The 19,375-nt window shown below is 42.5% G+C and overlaps 1 protein-coding gene across 1 annotated transcript in view; it reads right to left on the reverse strand.

Annotated features, from left to right (window-relative positions):
- The window catches only part of LAMA3 (laminin subunit alpha 3), a 509,154-nt gene that overhangs the window by 148,459 nt on the left and 341,320 nt on the right, over window positions 1–19,375 (reverse strand). Inside the window, exon 42 of the mRNA XM_033933874.1 lies at window positions 10,215–10,328. Within this exon, the coding sequence (XP_033789765.1) occupies window positions 10,215–10,328 (114 nt within the window). The remainder of the gene's footprint in view (window positions 1–10,214; window positions 10,329–19,375) is intronic.

A 19,375-nucleotide genomic window follows, 5' to 3' on the forward strand; every position in this document is an offset into this window, starting at 1 on the left:
AATTCTTATGAACATTGGAGTTGTTACTGCTGAAGCCGGCACTAAAAACCATGCTACACTTTTGTAAAAGGGGGGTGGGGTTAATTATCACATCACGTAAATGTATTAACAGGAGTCAGGATGTACCTGTCAGGATCTAAAACCATTTGGTACTCATATCTGATGGTGGAAAAATTATCCCAACAAATGTGTCCCACAGGGACTCTGTTTTTCACTGACACCCTCACATTAATTTACTTAACTAGGGGGTCCTTTTATTAAGGGGTGCTAAGTGCCACCCAGCCCATTGCATACAGCACAGTTACTTACCTGTAACAGATGTTATCCAGGGACAGCAGACAGATATTCTTACAGATGAGTGCCATCCACAAAGACCTATATGGACAGTGCTTAACTGTACTGTCACTTTAAGCTTTTAGCGAAGATTCGAGACTGCCCGCATGCACGAGTGCCTTCCCACCTGATGCCAGCTCTTGAGGTAATCAGTTCTATGCCCAAGTAAAGAAGTCAACTAGGGGAGGTGAATGGGCTGTGAGAATATCTGCCTGCTGTCCCTGGATAACAACTTTTTCAGGTAAGTACTGTAACTGTGTTTTATACCAGGACAAGCCGGCTTCATATTCTCACATATGGGACACCCTAGCTTAACTGAAAAGGATGGAGGGAGAGTTGGCCTTTAAATAAATAATAAATGGTACAGTACCACTTAATGAACTCAGATATGAGTATGCAGAGAATAATGCAAGGAGAATAAGTTGATGGACTAGTAACATGTACACAATGGTCTCAGTAAGAGTAAAAGGCAAATACTGTAATCCAGTAAAGCCATTACTGATTGAGGTTAGTACATGTAAACCGACCTCATAGTAGTAGCCGAATCTGAACATAGGAGAGCGAGATATTATGAAAACCCAGGTAGAATGTCTATTTTGGTTCTGGAATATTGGACGTTTAAGGATGAAAAGGAAACAGGCTATTTTGAAACCCTGCATGGTTTAGGTATTTGTATGATTAGGAACGGGATGACTGGGCTTACTAGGGGTTAGAAAGTCACCAGCAGTGTTCCCCTAAGGATTACTCTGAGAGCTCTGGTAGCTCTCCTGTAAGGTGAATAGAGGTCAGTACTCTTGGTTCACTGATTCAAATAGGAGAAGTAATGTAGAGTAGAAGTGGTACTTTCCAAGATAGACAAACGAGACTGTGGAAAGTCAATGTTCTCAGAGAATGAGAGGGCACTCTCTAAAGTTAAAAGGGGATAGATTCTGTACAAACGTAAGGAAGTTCTTCTTCACCCAGAGAGTGGTAGAAAACTGGACCACTCTTCTGGAGTCTGTAATAGGGGAAAACACTCTCCAGGGATTCAAGACAAAGTTGGATAAGTTCCTGCTAAACCGGAACGTATGCAGGTGAGGCTGGACTCATTTAGAGCACTGGTCTTTGACCAAAGGGCCACCGTGTGAGCTGACTGCTGGGCACAATGGACCACTGGTCTGACCCAGCAGCGGCAATTCTTATGTTGTAATTTATTCAAAGTATTCTTGACAACACCAATAGAAACAATAAGCACAATAAAAACACTATTCACATTTATCATAACAGGACCCAACACGGGCTGTTTTTTGGCTAAACACACCTTCTTCAGGGATCCAAGATGTAATAATGCAGTCTTTGATAGATGTGGACAAAATCTCGAAAAGCCAATTCAGTTTTTGGCTGAAGAAGGCGTGTTAGCCAAAACACAGCCGTGTTGGGTCCTCTTATTATAAATGTGTATAGTGTTTTTATTGTGCTTATTGTTTCTATTGTTGTTGTCAAGAATACTTTGAATAAATTACAACTCAAGGTCCGAGAACATTGACTTTCCACAGTCTCGTTTGTTTGTATTAGCTCTTCTGTGGAATTTGGGTCTTCTTGTTTTTGACTTTCTAAGGCAAGAAATGAAAGTCAAAAAGAACAGAGGTGTAACTGGAAAAAAAGATCTGCAAAGATTAGACCAGTTGGAGAGCACAACCTGCTGGAAAAGGTTTGATCAGAGGTTTGGAATCCCTGAATGTGTCCATTATTATAGAAATGAATGGATGCTCAGGGAGAGGGTTATGGCTGAAAGGAAGTATTGGAGGAATTGATAGCAGGTTCTACTGACATATGGAATCAGATTGCTGGACTGAGAGCCTTGAGTGCTAAACATGATAACATAGAACCTCTCCTTAGTTAAACAGGAATAGTAGGAGGGCAACTACAAAGAGAGCGACCAGGAATCTAGAGGCAACTGGTGAGGGATTACACCAGGTAGTGAAGCAAAACCAACCGAAGCAAAAACATCAATCACTGAATAGCTTCCAGTACCAGGTATGATAATAGAAATTGGACATAGAAGGGGAAGTCCCTCTGGCTGTTGAAGTAAGAGAATGAAGGTTTTATGAAAACAGAAGATCTCGGTTCTGAATGAACTGGAAATGGAAAATAAATATATGTTTCTCTTTGACTGAAATTTTTGTGTCATATTGTTGAAGTAGAAACAAGAAAACAAGTCCGCTAGGGCTACCAAAAAGGTGGAAGAATGATGGTGGTTAGTTGTCAATCAAGTGTGAGGAACAACCTCGTGACTAGAGGGTGAAAAAATAGTTGTTGAAGCCACAAGTTGGGTTTGTACTCATGGCAGTAAGCAATAAGATAGGGTTAACAATCTCTGGAGTAACTCTATGTCCATCAGCAGAACCGCATACCTAAATGTGTTTCTGCCACCTAGAAGAAAATTAGCCTCCACTAGCTATGAGGAAAATAATGTGGAGGAGAACTGAAGCAACATGAGACATTAGAAGGTCCATATGAAGAATTTCCCAAGGGGACAGATTCTGGTGCCAGGTGGTGGAATGGAAAGCCCACTAGCATGGTGGAACAAAGAGCCATGAGAAAAAAGGAGAGCTAAATTGTTCACTGCCCGCTGTGTGTGGTCTCATGACATGGTAGAAGAGACTGTAGATGTCATTGTGTGGCGATATAATTCAGTAAAACGAACACAAAAGTCAAAAAAATCTAGAAGAGGAGGATAAGCTGGAACTCTGGAAGAGGAATGCCAATTACTCACTGTGTGTATGGTAGGTCCCAGAATATGGAGGAGGCTCGTACGCATACATTGATGAATTTTGCATGATAGCAGTATATGGAAGATACATAGTAGAACACATCTTTATAACCTGAGACTATTTGCAAGTGCAGAATTCTTTGCAGAGGTAAAAGCATGCAAATGGGGCATTCGCATAGTAAACACCAGTTGGTATAGTAGGGTAATTGGCTGTTAGGTTGCAATCCTGTGGAAGAATAGATTTTGCCTGAGTCTAGAAAGGAATTATAATGAGAATCATTGATATGAACTGAGAGATTTCAGTACAAATCTTAGAAGCTCCATTAAGAGTATTATTGCTGTGGGAGCTATTGTATTTGAGGAGATGAGACTCCTATTAGGTAATCCTCAAACCTTGATGAAAATGTATAAAAACCAAAAATCCAGATACTCAAAAAAGGTTTATAATATGACTAGTAGTAATATTAAACGAAGAAAAAAGGATCTCAGAAATCCACACCAAAGATCATTACAATCTCAAATGGCAAACATGGATGATGGTTTTCTTTCATCGATCCTTAAAAAAAACCTTCAAATTGACTTGATTGTGTGCACAAACTAACAATCTTTTTTTCTTTATATCTTTTTCTTTTAAATAATCCCATAAAAATCTAAATGATTTATTAACAAAACACTTCTCACAGATATAATTTTAAACTGTGCGAGAAATTACACCCATAGTGAGTGAAGCTATTGTACACAGCTGTTGCTCATGAAATTTAAAGGGAGAACTTATCTTGTATGGAGCACAAAACTTTGTGTCTCAAAATTTAATTCTTGTTTGTATGTTTTATTAACATTTGATATACCGCTTAAGCATATTACAGAGCTAAGCAGTTTACAATAAAATACAGGTACTTAGAAGAACTTCCCTATCTGTCCCGAAGGCTCACAATCTAGCTAAAGTACCTGAGTAAATAATTATTAAAATAGAAAAGATAACACAAAATTTGTATATAGTATATAGTACTGGACTTTTGTCGTGAACTATCACAATTTTCTTCCAACAGGCCTCATTTCACCTGACCCACCAGTCTTTTTCAAAGAGGCAGCTAGTTTGCACACTAGTACATTACCTGTCAAAAGTCATGTGTGCTTCAAACTTCAAATGTTCTTCCAATGGAGGACTTTGGGGACTGCATGCAGCTCTGGGGCTATGTTTTGGAGGCCACTGTCCTGCATGCTTGTTTGATTTTGAAATGGGCCAAAATATATTTTAAACACATTTTACACCATTTGTTTTCCCATGATATTGAGCCTGCATGGAAAACCCTCCAATCAAGTCTCACAGCTGCATTCAGTGTTTGTTCTAACATGTCCACCCTTTGTAAAGAATCACATTCAGATGTACTTCGTTGTTTGTACAGTACAGCTTCCATTAGATCAGAAGCTACATGTGTGTAGAATGCATTCACAGAGAAATGTACAATCAGGAAAGCCAATTTGCACTGAAACAGGGAATGAAGAGATGAATTAATAGTTACAAGCAACGGGCTACAGAAATATGTCCTCTCATGCATGGAAAGTTCAGTTCAAACTATCTATATTTTAGGTAAAAGTTTTTCACAGAAATATGTCTATGCACTCTAGAAAGCAGATCACTTAGACATAGGTCATTTCTACAGGAAATTAATTTTCTTTCCCTCCACACAATTGTACGTGTTGGTGTGTGCCTTGATGCCCTTTTCTGCTGAATGTAACACATCAAAAGGGCATTAGATCATAATGTAGCTATTTCTCAGACACATGGAGCCCCATTTCACACAGAACACAGACACCAAAACTCAAGTGTACAGATCGAGGCGTGCTCAGTTCTGGTGGAATGTTCTACATTAAGGCTCTGTTGATGGAAAGTCTTTCCTATAATACCTGCAGGAATGCATACGTATCTGCCAGCATGTGCAGTGAAACCAGCCATTTTACAAATATATATATTGAAAAAAAATGAATGGCCCAAACCCGTCAGCTTTCATGTGGATGTGTTATCACTTAAACATAATGTGGTGATCTTACAGCTCTCCTGTGCTGCTGATTAAGCAATATATTCACAATTTTTTTTTTTTTAACTTGGTTTCTTGTTGTAAGTATAGAAATAAAAAGAAATAAAACAAAACAAAAAGAATCCAAGTGATATCTTTTTATTGGACTAACTAGAGCATGGTTAGATTAGCTTTCGAAGGTAATCTTTCTTCTTCAGATCAGTGGACATGAATTATGTAGAGTTAAAGACAGTCATTCCTCTAATCCTTCCTGTACTGTCCTGGCTGAAATGAGCATTTTTGACAACATATAGGTTGAGCTGATGTAAATCCAATGTGGATATTTTTCCCCATCTATAATAATAAAATGCTAAGCGCGCATGCGCACTAAAAAAAACGTGTTCCCTGAGATGTCCCGAAAATACGAGTGCGCATGCGCGCATACTACGTCACCACAGCCTGCTCTCCGTCTCCACCTCGCGCCGCTGCAGGCCCCACACTCGCAACTCACACATCCGCTGCAGCCTAGCAACTCCGACCACAACCTTCCACCCTCAACCGCCTATGCCGGCTCAGGCTGGCGCGTTGAGGAGTCGGAATGCAGACCCGGAAGAACGAAGGAAGCCTCACACTGAGCAACTTCTGCCACGGTCCCGGGTTCCTCTAAGCCTACCCTTCTCGCGGTCTGGCCGGTTACCTTAGTCCTTTGCCGCCGCCGCCACCCCCTTCCCTTCCCTACCCGCGGTCGACAAAACTCTTGCCTCCAGCAGCCGACGCAGCACTGTAAACACGCTGCTTCGCGGACTCTACTGCCTTCATTTGCTCTTCCGTTTCTCTGATGACGTCATCAGGGACATAGAAGAGCAAATCGGGGCAGTAGAGGCCGCGAAACAACGTGTTTACAGTGCTGCAGCGGCTGCTGGAGGCAAGAGGTTTGTCGACCGCGGGAAAGGAAGGGGGTGGCGGCGGTGGCAAGGGACTAGGGGAGCTGGCCAGACCGCGAGAAGAGAAAATCGCGTGGGCCACGAAGAGACAAGGAGGAACTGGGAAGAAGGAAGAGGGAAAGGGGCCTGCTTTGGGGTAAGGGTGTGCTTGGAGGCACACAGCTTTGCTTGGGGGGGAGACAGAAGGGGGCCACGGAGAGACAGGGAGGAACTGGAGCTGGAGAGGGAAAGGGGCCTGCTTTGGGGAAGGGCTGTGCTTGGAGGCAGACAGCTTTGCTTTGGGGGGAGACAGAAGGGGGGGCCACGGAGACACAGTCAGGGAGGAACTGGAGGGCCAGAGGGAAAGGGGTCTGCTTTGGGGGAGGGGTGTGCTGGGAGGTAGATAGCTTTGCTTGGGGGGGGAAAAAAATGGGGGGCCACGGAGAGACAGTCAGGGAGGAATTGGAGGGGTAGAGGGAAAGGGGTCTGCTTTGGGGGGGAGGGGTGTGCTGGGAGGCAGACAGCTTTGCTTGGGAGGGGAGACAGAAGGGGGACCACGGAGACACTGTCAGGGAGGAATTGGCAGGGTAGAGGGAAAGGGAGCTGCTTCGAGGGGGCAGATCATTTTGCTTAGGGGGGGAAGACAGAAGGGGGGCTACGGAGAGACAGGGAGGAACTGGAGGGGGAGAGGGAAAGGGGGCTGCTTTCTAGCACCCGTTAATGTAACGGGCTTAAATACTAGTACATGTATATTCTCTTTGAAATCTATATGTGTTCCTCCACCTTGAACCGCAAGGGAATGGCGGAATAAAAATCTCTAATGTAATTTTACAGACCTACTCAAGCCACACCCAAATACTGGAATTTCTGTAGCCACATGAAAATTGTGGCATTCTGAAATTGGTATTTATATATGTATCTGATAGCAACAACAGAAAAATCCAACTGAAGCCGCAGTAAAAAATCACCAAAACGGAAAAACCAACAGAAACTGCAGGCAATGTACAAGATGCAGGCAGGATTTATTGTACCAAATTAAGATGCAGTAATATAAAAACCTTTTTACCAACCAAGGGACCCGACACGGTCCGTGTTTCGGACAGTACACCTTCGTCAGGGGTCCATGGTAAATAAGGTATAAGATATACCAGGGCCGCCATCAGAAATTTCTGGGCCCCTTACTGAGCAATTCTATTGGGCCCCCCCACGCACCCCTTCCCCCCCACTTTTGTCCGGGGGGGGAGGTGCTATCAGGAAATCAGCAGGGGACAAAAAAAAGTATGACAGCAGTGTTTATTGTTGTGCACAGCAGAAGCATAATACAGGAATTTGTGCTATGGTGGCATAGGACCAATGTTTCCTCTAAGGATTGATGAGGTGTGTGCAAAAAAAAATATGCATGAGCGACAAGTTACATACTCCACAAATTTATAAGCAGGCACGGAGGACGCATTTTTAAACAAATGTAGTTTATCCTTGTACTCCTTATGTATTTTTAATCATCTATGGATATGTTTGTATGTTTATTGTTCAAATGGTTTTATTTATTTTCCCAAATTTATTTTTGTTATACGCATTGAAAATATTTGATATTGCGTTTAAATCAAAATCTCAATAAACTTGAAACGAGTGCCTGTGAGATTGTGGGAGGGTTAAATACTCAAAACTTAGAAGAATAACAATTTACTTAAAGTTTTTGCTACGCCAGCTTTCTGGTATCTTTACATACAGTGGCGTACCTAGCATATGTAACACCCGGGGCCCATCATTTTTTGGCACCCCCCCCCATCTGTAAGAAAAACATGATTTTTAGTAACAAGCCACGTCACACATGAGTACCTAGGAAAAGGCAGCATCTTATATATTGCAGTGAGCAGTACATCAATACACCCATTGTAAAACTAAACAAGCCAGACCAGCACAGATCAATCCTACATCGTCAATCCTAACAGAAAACCATGTCTTTCAAACACACAGAACACAGAAAACACCTTCGCAGGGAACTGCGTTAAATGCCCAGTGCTGCTGTCGACGCACATAGGCTCCCTGCACTAAAAAACACTATTGCGATTTAGTAAAAGGGGGCCATAGTGCAAAATATAGACAGCATATATGAATTCAGACACATTTAGATCACTAAATTGAAAATAAAATCATTTTCCTACCTTTGTTTGGTAATTTCATCAGTCTCTGGTTGCACTTTATTCTTCTGACTGTGCATCCAATACTTCTTCCCTTCTTTCAGCCTCCTTTATGCTTCCTCTCCTCCAGACCTCATTCCCTCCCCCAACTTTTTCTTTCTTTCTCTATGTCTGTCTTTCTCTGATTCTGTGCCCCATTTTTTTGCTTTGTTTCTGGTTCCCTGTCCCCCCCCTTCTTTCTTCCTTCCTTCCTGCATCCCCCATGCCACCACCGCCGCGGAATAGGCTGCTGCTGCCGCTATCGGGAACAAGCCATCTCCCTGCTTCTCTTCTGCACGGGGCCGACCACCTTTCGCCGCCCAACGTCAATTGTAACGTCGGAAAGGACGTTCCGGGCAGCAAAGGCAGCGATTGGCTAGCCAAAACGTCCTCTCGACGTCAGAATTGACGTCGGGCCGCGAGAGTTGGTCGGCCCTGCAGGGAAGAGAAGCAGGGAGATCAACGAACACGGTGCCGGCCTGATCCCCGAAGGCAGCAGTGAGAAGGGAAGGGAAGCAGGTTAGGCACCACTGCTCTAGACGAGCTGCGAGCCGCACTCTAAGGAGAACAGTTGACCGCCCCCCCTTGGTACGCCACTGGAGCAGCAGCGTGTCTGGCCGGCTCATTCCATTCAAAGCCGCGGGTGGCGGCTTCTTGCGAGATCTGCGCCTGCGTCTGAAGCCTCTTTGATGTTGTGACATCAGAGAGGCTTCCGATGCAGGAGTGGATAGCGCAAGGAGCTGCCAACCCGCGGCTTTGAACGAACAAGCCGGCTGCTGCTCCAAAAGGAAGAGAATGATCGCCTCCAGGCCGCGGGCCACAAATAAAACCTGGAGAGCCACACGCGGGCCGCGTGTTTGAGACCTCTGCCTTAGAGGGAACACTGCCTAGGACCCTGGGGGAGCCCGGGCCCCCTGTCACCTCCGGGCCCCTGAATGCAGGACTGGTAGTACTGCCCTGATGGCGGCCCTGAGATATACCGCAAAGAATAAGGGTAACAACAAATGCCTGTGTGTTCAATTCGCTAAGGGTCACTGTCAGAAGTGACAAAAAATGATATATGTATATGTACCTGATATACATGTGTAATAATAGTACAACAAAAAAAGACAAGGGAGGTGTCCTTTCAACCAACAATAAAGTCTTTATTAGAAACAGTAGTCTACTGTTTCTAATAAAGACTTTATTATTGGTTGAAAGGACACCTCCCTTGCCTTTTCTTGTTGTGCTGTCTATATTTCAAGGCGAGGTGTTCCTCTGTCTGCCTGGATACATATGTAAATACCATGCTTTACATGTGGATATGATTCTAAGATAATGTCCTACATGTACCAGATACAGTTTAAGTGTTATGGATTAGATTCTAAAATTTTTGCACCTATGTATATTACCCAAGTGCCAGAATTAGCTAGTTTTATGGAATTGTCCTGTATTGGAATCACACACCGAGAAAGAAGTTTCTAGATCCATACAAAAAAAAACAACAACCCAGTGTTGAAAACAAGGATCAAATACAAATATATGAAACAGTTTGGACCCCAAAGATAGAGTGGTAAATGCTAAGCAGCATTTTCTCTGGTTAAGGTTAATCAGGTATGAATTCTTGCCATTTCTGTGGATTGACACAAATGATTGTCTTTAACAAGATTTTTTCTGAATATCACTGCTATCCAGCTAAATTATAGCACACTTAACACTTAAATTAAAGTTGGGCAACTTGCCAAACTTTAACTAAACTATGTATCTGAATTTTCAGTTTTAAAGATCTGTATAGCCTAAGAACCCAAAAGCCCCACAAAGTCCTTCTGGAAACTGATATAAGCAGACTTTGAGCTCAGAGGTCAGGATTTGAATTTCTTATAGGCAAATAGAGATGGAATGGGTGCCGGAAGCATGGAACACAGCCTAAACACAGAGTGTTATAGCAAAAGGCTTCAAAGTCACCTTATTGCATATAACAAAATCCAAATGGCAACAAAATGCAATCTATTGACATGGTTCTACTTACAATGCATATTCCAGTACCATCTTGACATCGATTGGCATGTCCGTTGCAATTACAAGGAACACACTGTCCTAAAAATAATCCTCTGTTGTCCCGGTAGTATCCAGGTGCACATTCCTAATCAAAGGAGAAAGTAGTTTTACCTGATTTGCAAATAATGGAGCACGAAGCAGAATTTAATAACCCCCTCCCTCCCAAATACATGACTGGTGCAAGGCTAACATTCATCCTTGTATCTCCCCTCTCCCACCATTAACTTCCAATCTCTTCCCCCCGAGAATCTAATAATTAAACTCAACAATAATCATTCCAGCATCCACACATCCCCCTTGCATATAATCTTGCTTTGTCATGAAACCTCATATTGCTTTTGACAGTCTGCTTTTCAAACCATCCATGACGACATCCAAGTCAGAAAAGAGATGTCCATGTCCCAAATGAACGTCCATCTCAAATGTATTTTCAAACGGGGAATGTGTCAAGATTTCCTGTTCGAAAATACTTGAGACAGATATTTGTGTGATGGAGACGTCCAGTGTGAACAGCCATTTTACAAACTGGAATGCTCAAATTATAAAGGGGGGAGGTTGTATGGCAGCATTCTTAGAAAACGACCATGCAGACATCCATGTAGAACAGAGGGGTAATGGACTGTAAACCAACTGGGGTTTTTTTTTTTTGTAATTTTGAGACCACCAGAAACAGAAAAATAACTACTGTATCTGAATCTACACCACTTCATTAGCCTTCAGGCTTGCAGGTGGCTTATATGTTTAGATACAGTAGATAATTTTCTCTTCCTGTAAAAAAAGAGTTAAAGTGGGGTTTAAACCAAGTCCCTTGGTTTACTGTCCGCTTACTAACCACTAGGCTATCCTCTGTTCAGAATGCCCATAATATCTGAAGCTGTCACAGAATGTGGTGTTCCTTTCCAGTTTCACTTCCAGGGAAGGAGGAAGGGGACAACAACCACTGGGGATTAAGGAGGTGTCATGCCTTAATCCAGGGGTCTCCAACCTTTTTCATCTAAAGAGCCACAGTGTGAATACAAGAAACTCTGATTTCAACTAAAGATTTCAAACTTATACATACTAATATTGTAAACCACATTAAGATTGGGTTTTAAACATTATAAATTAGTACTAATATTGATTCTACAGCACTTCAAGTATATATTTTAAAAGCTCACTTTACTTTGGATTGTCAACAGTAGCAAATTCCATAAATGAGACTCCTGAGTAGCACGCAAGAGACTGTCACTACTGTCAGGGCTTCTGCTGGGTGCTTGTTTTTTGTTTGTTTTTCATGGCACAGATATTCTGCGTATATTACACCCGCAAAATATCTTTCCCATAAAAAAAATCCAAATTTCCAAGTTTATTAAAATTTTGTAATCACACCTTATCTATAATCAAGGCGGCTTTACATATTAAAAAATACAAAATACAGGGAACTAATAAACATCAAAGACATTATATCAGAGAAACACCAAAAGACAGACTATCTTGACCAATGTGACTAACCAAAACAAACAGGCACGAGAGGAGGGGGAAGAACTACAATCGATAATAGGAAAGAACAAAAAAAGGGAAAAAACGGAAGGACAGGGAAACAGAAAGCAAAACTCGAATGGCAGGGCTAGCCATGGATACTAGATAAAAAAGAGTTTACAACATCTTTAGAAGGACAGTTTTACTGCAAAAGCATCTTTAAAAAGCGTGGAGGGGCATAATCAAAAGGGACGTCTAAGTCCGTTTACGTCCATCTTGCAAATCATCCAAAGTTAAAAAGGCACATTTTCAAAAGAGATGTCCAGCTTTTTTTTACTTTCTAAAATAGTCTAATTATACGTCCTGCTGATCTGATCGTCCAAGCCGCTAAATTGTCCATCTTTATACAACATTTCCGTCCAACTTTCCGTCCAAGCCCTGTTGGACGTGGGAGGGGTCTGCAAAGTGATGGATTGAACACCCAGACATGCCACCTAAATAATGGGGTACCTTACAGGGCACTGCTGTGAACTTCACAAAAAGGGTGACATCGATGGCTTCTCCTCCCTACAGCTCCCTTATAGGTGACGATGAGCCCCCCAAACCACCTCCAGAATCCCTTAGACCAGTGATTCCCAACCCTGTCCTGGAGGAACACCAGGCCAATCGGGTTTTCAGGCTAGCCCTAATGAATATGCATGAGAGAGATTTGCATATGATGGAAGTGATAGGCATGCAAATTTGCTTCATGCATATTCATTAGGGCTAGCCTGAAAACCCAATTGGCCTGTTGTTCCTCCAGGACAGGGTTGGGAACCACTGCCTTAGACCCACTTAGCTACCACCCCATTAGCCCTTATGGCTTCTGGAGCCACTTATATGCCAGTAAAAAAGGGTTTTGGTGGTGTATAGGGGAGTGCACATGTTTAAGTATCAATGCAGTGATTACAGGGGCTTATGGGCATGGGTCCTCTTCTCTATGGATCCCTAACCCACCCCCAAGATGACTTAAGCTGCCTCTGGGCTAGGCTTTCCTATGCCAGGCGGCCAGATGATGATCTGGAGGCTGAAATATAAAGTTGTGAATAAAATTTTTCTGGGAGTGGGGGGGTTGGTGATCACTGGGGTAGTGTGTGGGAGTCTGTGTTATGTGTTTGAAGTGCTTATCTGGTGAGCTCTGTTATGTGTTTGAAGTGCTTATCTGGTGAGCTCTGTTGTAAAACTTTTGGTTTTACATGCTGTATGACTAAGTCTAAGCCGGCCCACATCCCGCCCAATTCCCACCTTCGACACCCCTCCCGAAACGCCCCGTTTAGCTTTGGTTGTTGAGCGGCACTATGAAGGCCTAGGTCATTTTTAAATACGTCCAAAACCTGGTTTTTATTATCAGCGCTTGGACATTTTTGAGAAATGTTCATCCAAGTGATGACTTAGGCTGGTTTTTGGACGTTTTTCTCTTTCGATTATGAGCCCCATAGTTTTTAAACTAGACTTAAAGTTATCTAAAGTAGTAATTTCTCGTAAATAATTCAAAGCTGAGTTCCAGAGCGATGGGGCAGTGACTGAGAAGATATTATTTCTCATAAAGTTAACATGACTTAATGATGGGATTGCGAGCAAGTTTTGATTGGATAAAAAATCCCCTACCGCCAGCCCTTCCCCAACGACCCAGACAAATGGGTGCTCTCCGACAAACATGTCCCCCGATATGTGGCAACCCACAAATGGCAGGAGCGATGACCACTCCCTCCTGCCACCAGACGCTCCCCCCGACATTACCCCCACGCCAAACTTTTAAATATGGCAGGAGGGATGTCTTCAGCGACCTGGAAGCTCCTCCTCTGCTATTGCTTCATGTGCCTGCAAAGGCAGAAAGCAGTAGCAGAAAGAAAGCTTCCAGGTCGCTAAAGGCAGCGTGTTTACTTCAGTCACGCTGCCAATGGCTTAAAGACTTACAGTACAACAGTGCTGGGTGAGCAAGCACTGGATCCCGGGAGGGGGGTGGGGGTGGATGGGGATAATAACATGGGGAGGGTAAGAGAGATGCTGGACCATGGGGATGGGGGAGAAACACAGAAACATGATGGCGGATAAAGGCCAAATGGCTCATCTAGTCTGGAAGGAAAGATGCCTGATCTCCAGGGGAGGGAATGGAAGGGACAGATAAAGATGCCAGACGACGGGGAAAAGGGAAGGAGAGAGATGTCAAATCACTGGATGGGGAAGGGGGAGGGAGAAGAGATGGATGTCAGACCAGGGAAAGGGAGGAGGTGGGAGGGATTCTAGACGGAGGGGAGGGGAAGGGAAAAACTGAGAAATGCCAGACCACAAAGGGGAGAGGAGGAACAGGAAAGAGATGCCAAACTGTGGGAAGGAGAGGATAAAGAACCAAGACCATAGGAGAGGGAAGAGGAAAGATAGATGTCAGACCATAGAAGAAGGAACGAGAAGGAGAAGAAGGTACATAGGGATGGAAGGGGAGAGAGAGGGAGGACATGGTGCACACGAATGGGGAAAGAAAGAGCTAGAAGAAATGCTGTTTATGGATAGATGGGAATAGGGGAGAAGAAAGAGGGAGGAGATGGCACACATGGATGGTGGAAAAGAGCAGAGAGAGGGAGGAGAAAATACATTTAAAAGCACATTGTTTAAGAACATAAGAATTGCCATACTGGGACAGACCGAAGGTCCATCAAGCCCAGTACCTGTTTCCAACAGTAGCCAACCCAAGTCCCAAGCACCTAGCTAGATCCCAAATAGCAAAACAGATTCTATGCTGCTTATCCTAGGAATAAGCAGTGGATTTCCCCAAGCCATCTCAATAATGGCCTATGGACTTCTTTTTTAGAAAATTATCCAAACCTTTTTTAAACCCCGCTAAGTTTATTTCACTACATACTCTGGCAACGAATTCTAGAGTGTGAAGAAATATTTTCTCCAGTTTGTTTTAAATCTATTACTTAGTAGCTTTATTGCATGTCCCCTAATCCTAGTATTTTTGGAAAGAGTAAACAAACAATTCATATCTACTCTTTTCATGCCACTCTTTATTTTATAGACTTCTATTATATCACCCCTGAGCTGTCTTCTTCTCCAAGCTGAAGAGCCCTAGCCGCTTTAGCCTTTCCTCATAGGGAAGTTGTCCCATCCCTTTTATCATTTTTGTTGCCCTTCTCTGTACCTTTTCTAATTCCACAATAGATGATAGACTGTTTTATGAAAAGATGGAAGTAAGCATAAGACTGATATATTACTTGGCTTATAGCTGACAAATTTCAAAAATATTGTATTGTCAAAGTTTAGTCTTGCATAAGACTGATATATTACTTGGCTTATAGCTGACAAATTTCAAAAATATTGTATTGTCAAAGTTTAGTCTTGTTATCTAACTGTGAATGCTTATTTTGTTATGCACCTAGAATTGTAGGTAAGAGTGAAATATAACACACACACACCTTTTACATAACTGCACAAGAGATTTTTAGCACCTGCTGGCACGCTAAATGCTCTGCGCTGCTCCAACGGTCATAAAGTTCCTAAGAGCATTGGAGCAGTGCAGTGTATTCAGTGCGCCGACTGGCGCTAACAACCTCTTGTGCGATTTTGTTAAAGGGGCGGGGGTAAATGATTTGAATAATTAATAAATGAAAGGAAATCTGTTCCCTTCCTCCTTCCATTTTGCATCATTAAAATGGGGCTTTTGCAGTCTAACTCCTATGCTTTGGTTGACTTGTTATCTGAACTTCTGTCACAGTGGTTATATAAAGCTTTGCTACGATACGGCAGTGTTTTTTTTTAGAGAAGTAAGCCATTGGATCTGTTGCTAATGGTACTAATTGCACAGAGATTTTCAGCATCACTTTACCTGGAGCTGTGAAGCCCTGTTCAAACACAGTCCAGCATTTTTTTTTTTAATTAGATTTTAAATTTCATAGTACAGACTTGCCCCAGAGACTTATCGGGTAGAAAAAGAATGCTCGGAAATAAAGTCTGAGTGCAAAAGTATGCCATAGCACACCAGACTTATCAAAGACACTTCCACAGGCAGTCAGCTTGAAACAGACTATGAAAATCAGTGAACAACAAATACTACACAAGTGACAAGAGGATACAGAGTTAACTAATTCACACAATTTATATTTTGTAGGCTGTAGATTATGAATAATGATTTTCAGTACCTTAATCCATCTACTAAAAGGCCTGTGTAATTTGGAAACTAATTAAGGTTACATTTCTCAGGAAATAAAAAAAAACCCACCTACTCAGCAGTGGCAAAAGATATTTACTGCCATAGAGACCTGAGATAAGAGAAGCTGGACATTGAGTACTTGTGTTCTTATAGTGCTGTGCAAACTCTTTACTATGCAACATTATCACTCCTTGCATAGACTTTGTTGCTGAATAACGATTAATCAGATTTATTACGGCTTGATTCCTAATATTTCTATTTAAAACTTGATATGGATCACTGCATTTGCATAAACCAAAAACTTAGAATATGTATATAATAAATGTAAACCACTTTGGTTGTACCACAGAAAGGCAGTACATCAAATCCATGACCCATTTTACCTTTTATAAACATAAACATACATTTACCTGATTTGATCCAAAATTCAGATTAACTTGGAGCTGTTGATCATGAACAGGCAGCTGTGGAAATGCCACCCTCTGTTGAGTACATAGAACCAAATTTTGGCCCAGAGCTAAAACATATATTGTCAGCCACATGATGCTCCTCCTTGGCCATCCTAGGTTTCCTTCCATTCTGTAACCTGGCTGCTCACAAAGAATCTTCCCTTAGCATGTGCCCTTTTCTCTTATACCCACCTTCCTGATCTGCCCAGCTTAGATAAGGCAGGCAGCTTTAACAGCCAAGGTATGCCCCACCTTCCGACTTCACCCATGAGTCAGATTGTGTAATAAATATTACAGTCCCTGAGGTTACTTATCCACTCTGTAATCCCATTTACCAAAGGTACGCTGTTCAGGGTGGGGCACACGTCACCCTCCCTCCATCCAGGCAGAATCAGACACAGCGAGACAGTTTAACAGCAATAAATCATATGCTGAGTAACAGTGCAGACAAGTGCAGCCTATGTGTGAGAGATAAGTCAGAGGTGCAAACGCTTCCTCTGGGCTGCATATTTTCACCACCAGGGCTGGGGAGGCTGTAGCTGCAAGTCTCTCCCTGATATGTAATGTGTGCAAGCCCTTGCATGCTCACTGGCTCAGACTGTGTTACTTTGTAGAGCTTAACATTTGTATTTCATGTTAACAGGCAGTAACTCCCCCCCTCAAAAAAAAAAAAAGTGAGAAAATGTTTTAAAATGTCCTAGGCACATATTGCTGCTTAGCAGGCAAAATGAAAAGGAAAGGCGAGGTGATGGGGAGCAGCTCTGAAATACTTTAACATGTTACTGATCTTCATTGGTTTAAATTTTTAGATTTAACTCACATCTTTTCAGTAATCGCTCAAAGTGAGTTACATTCAGGTACAGTAGGTATTTCCCTATTTCCAGAGAGTTTACAGTCTAAGGGCTTCTTTCACAAAGCTGCGGTAGCGATTCCCGGTGTGACAAATGCAATCAAGCCCATAGGCTTTGTATAAGGAGCCTTAAATTTGTACCTGAGGCAATGGTGGGTTAGTGACTTGCCCAAGATCACAAGGAGCAGCAATGGGATTTGAACTGGGCTTACTTTGCTGTCAGCCTGATACTCTATCTACTGCATTACAGTAGTCCCCCAAAATTCACAGGGGTTCCATTTCAGGACCCCCCGCAAATTTAAAAAAAACACAAATGCAGTTTTTAGGCAGGGGAGACAGGAGAGGGCAGCTGGAGCGCTGGCGGGTGAAGGAAATCACTCGCAGTCTGCTCCGACTGCCTCTTCCTGTAGTAATGTAATGTAATTTATTTCTTATATACCGCTAAATCCGTTAAGTTCAAAGCGGTTTACAGAGAAATATACATTAAAGGATACAATAAAAATAAGATAAATAAAGAATAGGTACTTTGAAATTCCCTTACTGTCCCGAAGGCTCACAATCTATCTAAAGTACCTAAGAACAAACAAATTAGCAAATAATAGAGAGGAAAATAAAGATAGAGAAAAAAATGAGATATGAAGCATCCTAACAAGAATACATTGAACTCTCAATACCATACTGTTAAAAACAATAATGTAATGGAAAGAAACTAATTAAAAAGAAAATAATTTTAAGAATTGTACTTATTGTACTTCTTTGAGGGAGTGAACAGCCAGGTGGATAAAGGGGAATCTATAGACATCATTTACCTTGACTTCCAAAAAGCCTTCGACAAGGTGCCACACGAGAGACTGCTTAAAAAGATATGGAACCACGGGGTACAAGGGGAGGTCCACCGATGGATCAAAAACTGGCTGGCAAACAGGAAGCAGAGGGTTGGCGTAAAGGGACACTACTCAGACTGGAAAGGGGTCACGAGCGGAGTTCCGCAAGGGTCGGTGCTGGGACCGCTCTTGTTCAATATCTACATAAATGATCTAGAGGCAGGAACTAAGTGTGAAGTCATTAAATTTGCAGATGACACCAAACTATACAGCAGGGCTCAAACCAAGGAAGACTGCGAGGATCTCCAAAAGGATCTAACGCAGCTGGAAAAGTGGGCCGAAAAGTGGCAGATGAGCTTCAACGTGGGGAAATGCAAGGTCATGCACGTGGGGAAAAAGAACCCGATGTTCACATACAAAATGGGGGGAATACCACTAGGGGTTAGTAACCTGGAGAGAGACCTGGGAGTGATAGTAGACGCAACACTGAAGGCATCGGCGCAATGCGCCACAGCCTCTAGGAAAGCAAACAGAATGCTGGGTATCATTAAGAAGGGTATTACGACCAGGACGAAGGAAGTCATCATGCCGCTGTATCGTGCAATGGTACGGCCGCATCTGGAGTACTGTGTCCAGTACTGGTCGCCGTACCTCAAGAAAGACATGGCGGTACTTGAGGGAGTACAAAGAAGAGCAACCAAACTGATAAAGGGAATGGAAAATCTCCCATATACCGACAGATTGAAGCAGTTGGGACTTTTCTCCCTGGAGAAGCGAAGACTTAGAGGAGACATGATAGAAACCTTCAAGATCCTGAAGGGCATAGAAAAAATAGACAGGGGCAGATTTTTCAAATTAAGGGGCGCCACAAGTACAAGGGGGCACTCGGAGAAATTGAAAGGGGACAGGTTTAGAACAAACACTAGGAAGTTCTTTTTCACTCAGAGGGTGGTGGATACATGGAACGCGCTTCCAGAGGCTGTTGTAGACAAGAAAACATTAAATGGTTTCAAAGAAGGTTTGGATAGATTCCTAGAAGAAAAAGGGATTGGGGGGTATAGATAGGTATAGACCATTGCTCAGGCAATGGGCCTGATGGGCCGCCGCGGGTGCGGACTGCTGAGCAGGATGGACCTATGGTCTGCCTCAGCGGAGGCAACTTCTTATGTTCTTATGTAATTAAATCAAATATAGAAATGTAAAAAGAAAAATAAACATTAGAAGTGAGGAAAAAAGGTAGAGGAAGGAATATAAATAGAATGAAATGAGAAACAGTTAAACAATAGAATTCTAAGGAAATTTAAATGAAAAACTAAACAAATAGATTAAAAAAAAAAAGAAATAGATATCATATGCACAATA

Source organism: Geotrypetes seraphini, chromosome 2, assembly GCF_902459505.1.
Source record: "Geotrypetes seraphini chromosome 2, aGeoSer1.1, whole genome shotgun sequence".
NCBI lineage: Eukaryota > Metazoa > Chordata > Amphibia > Gymnophiona > Dermophiidae > Geotrypetes > Geotrypetes seraphini.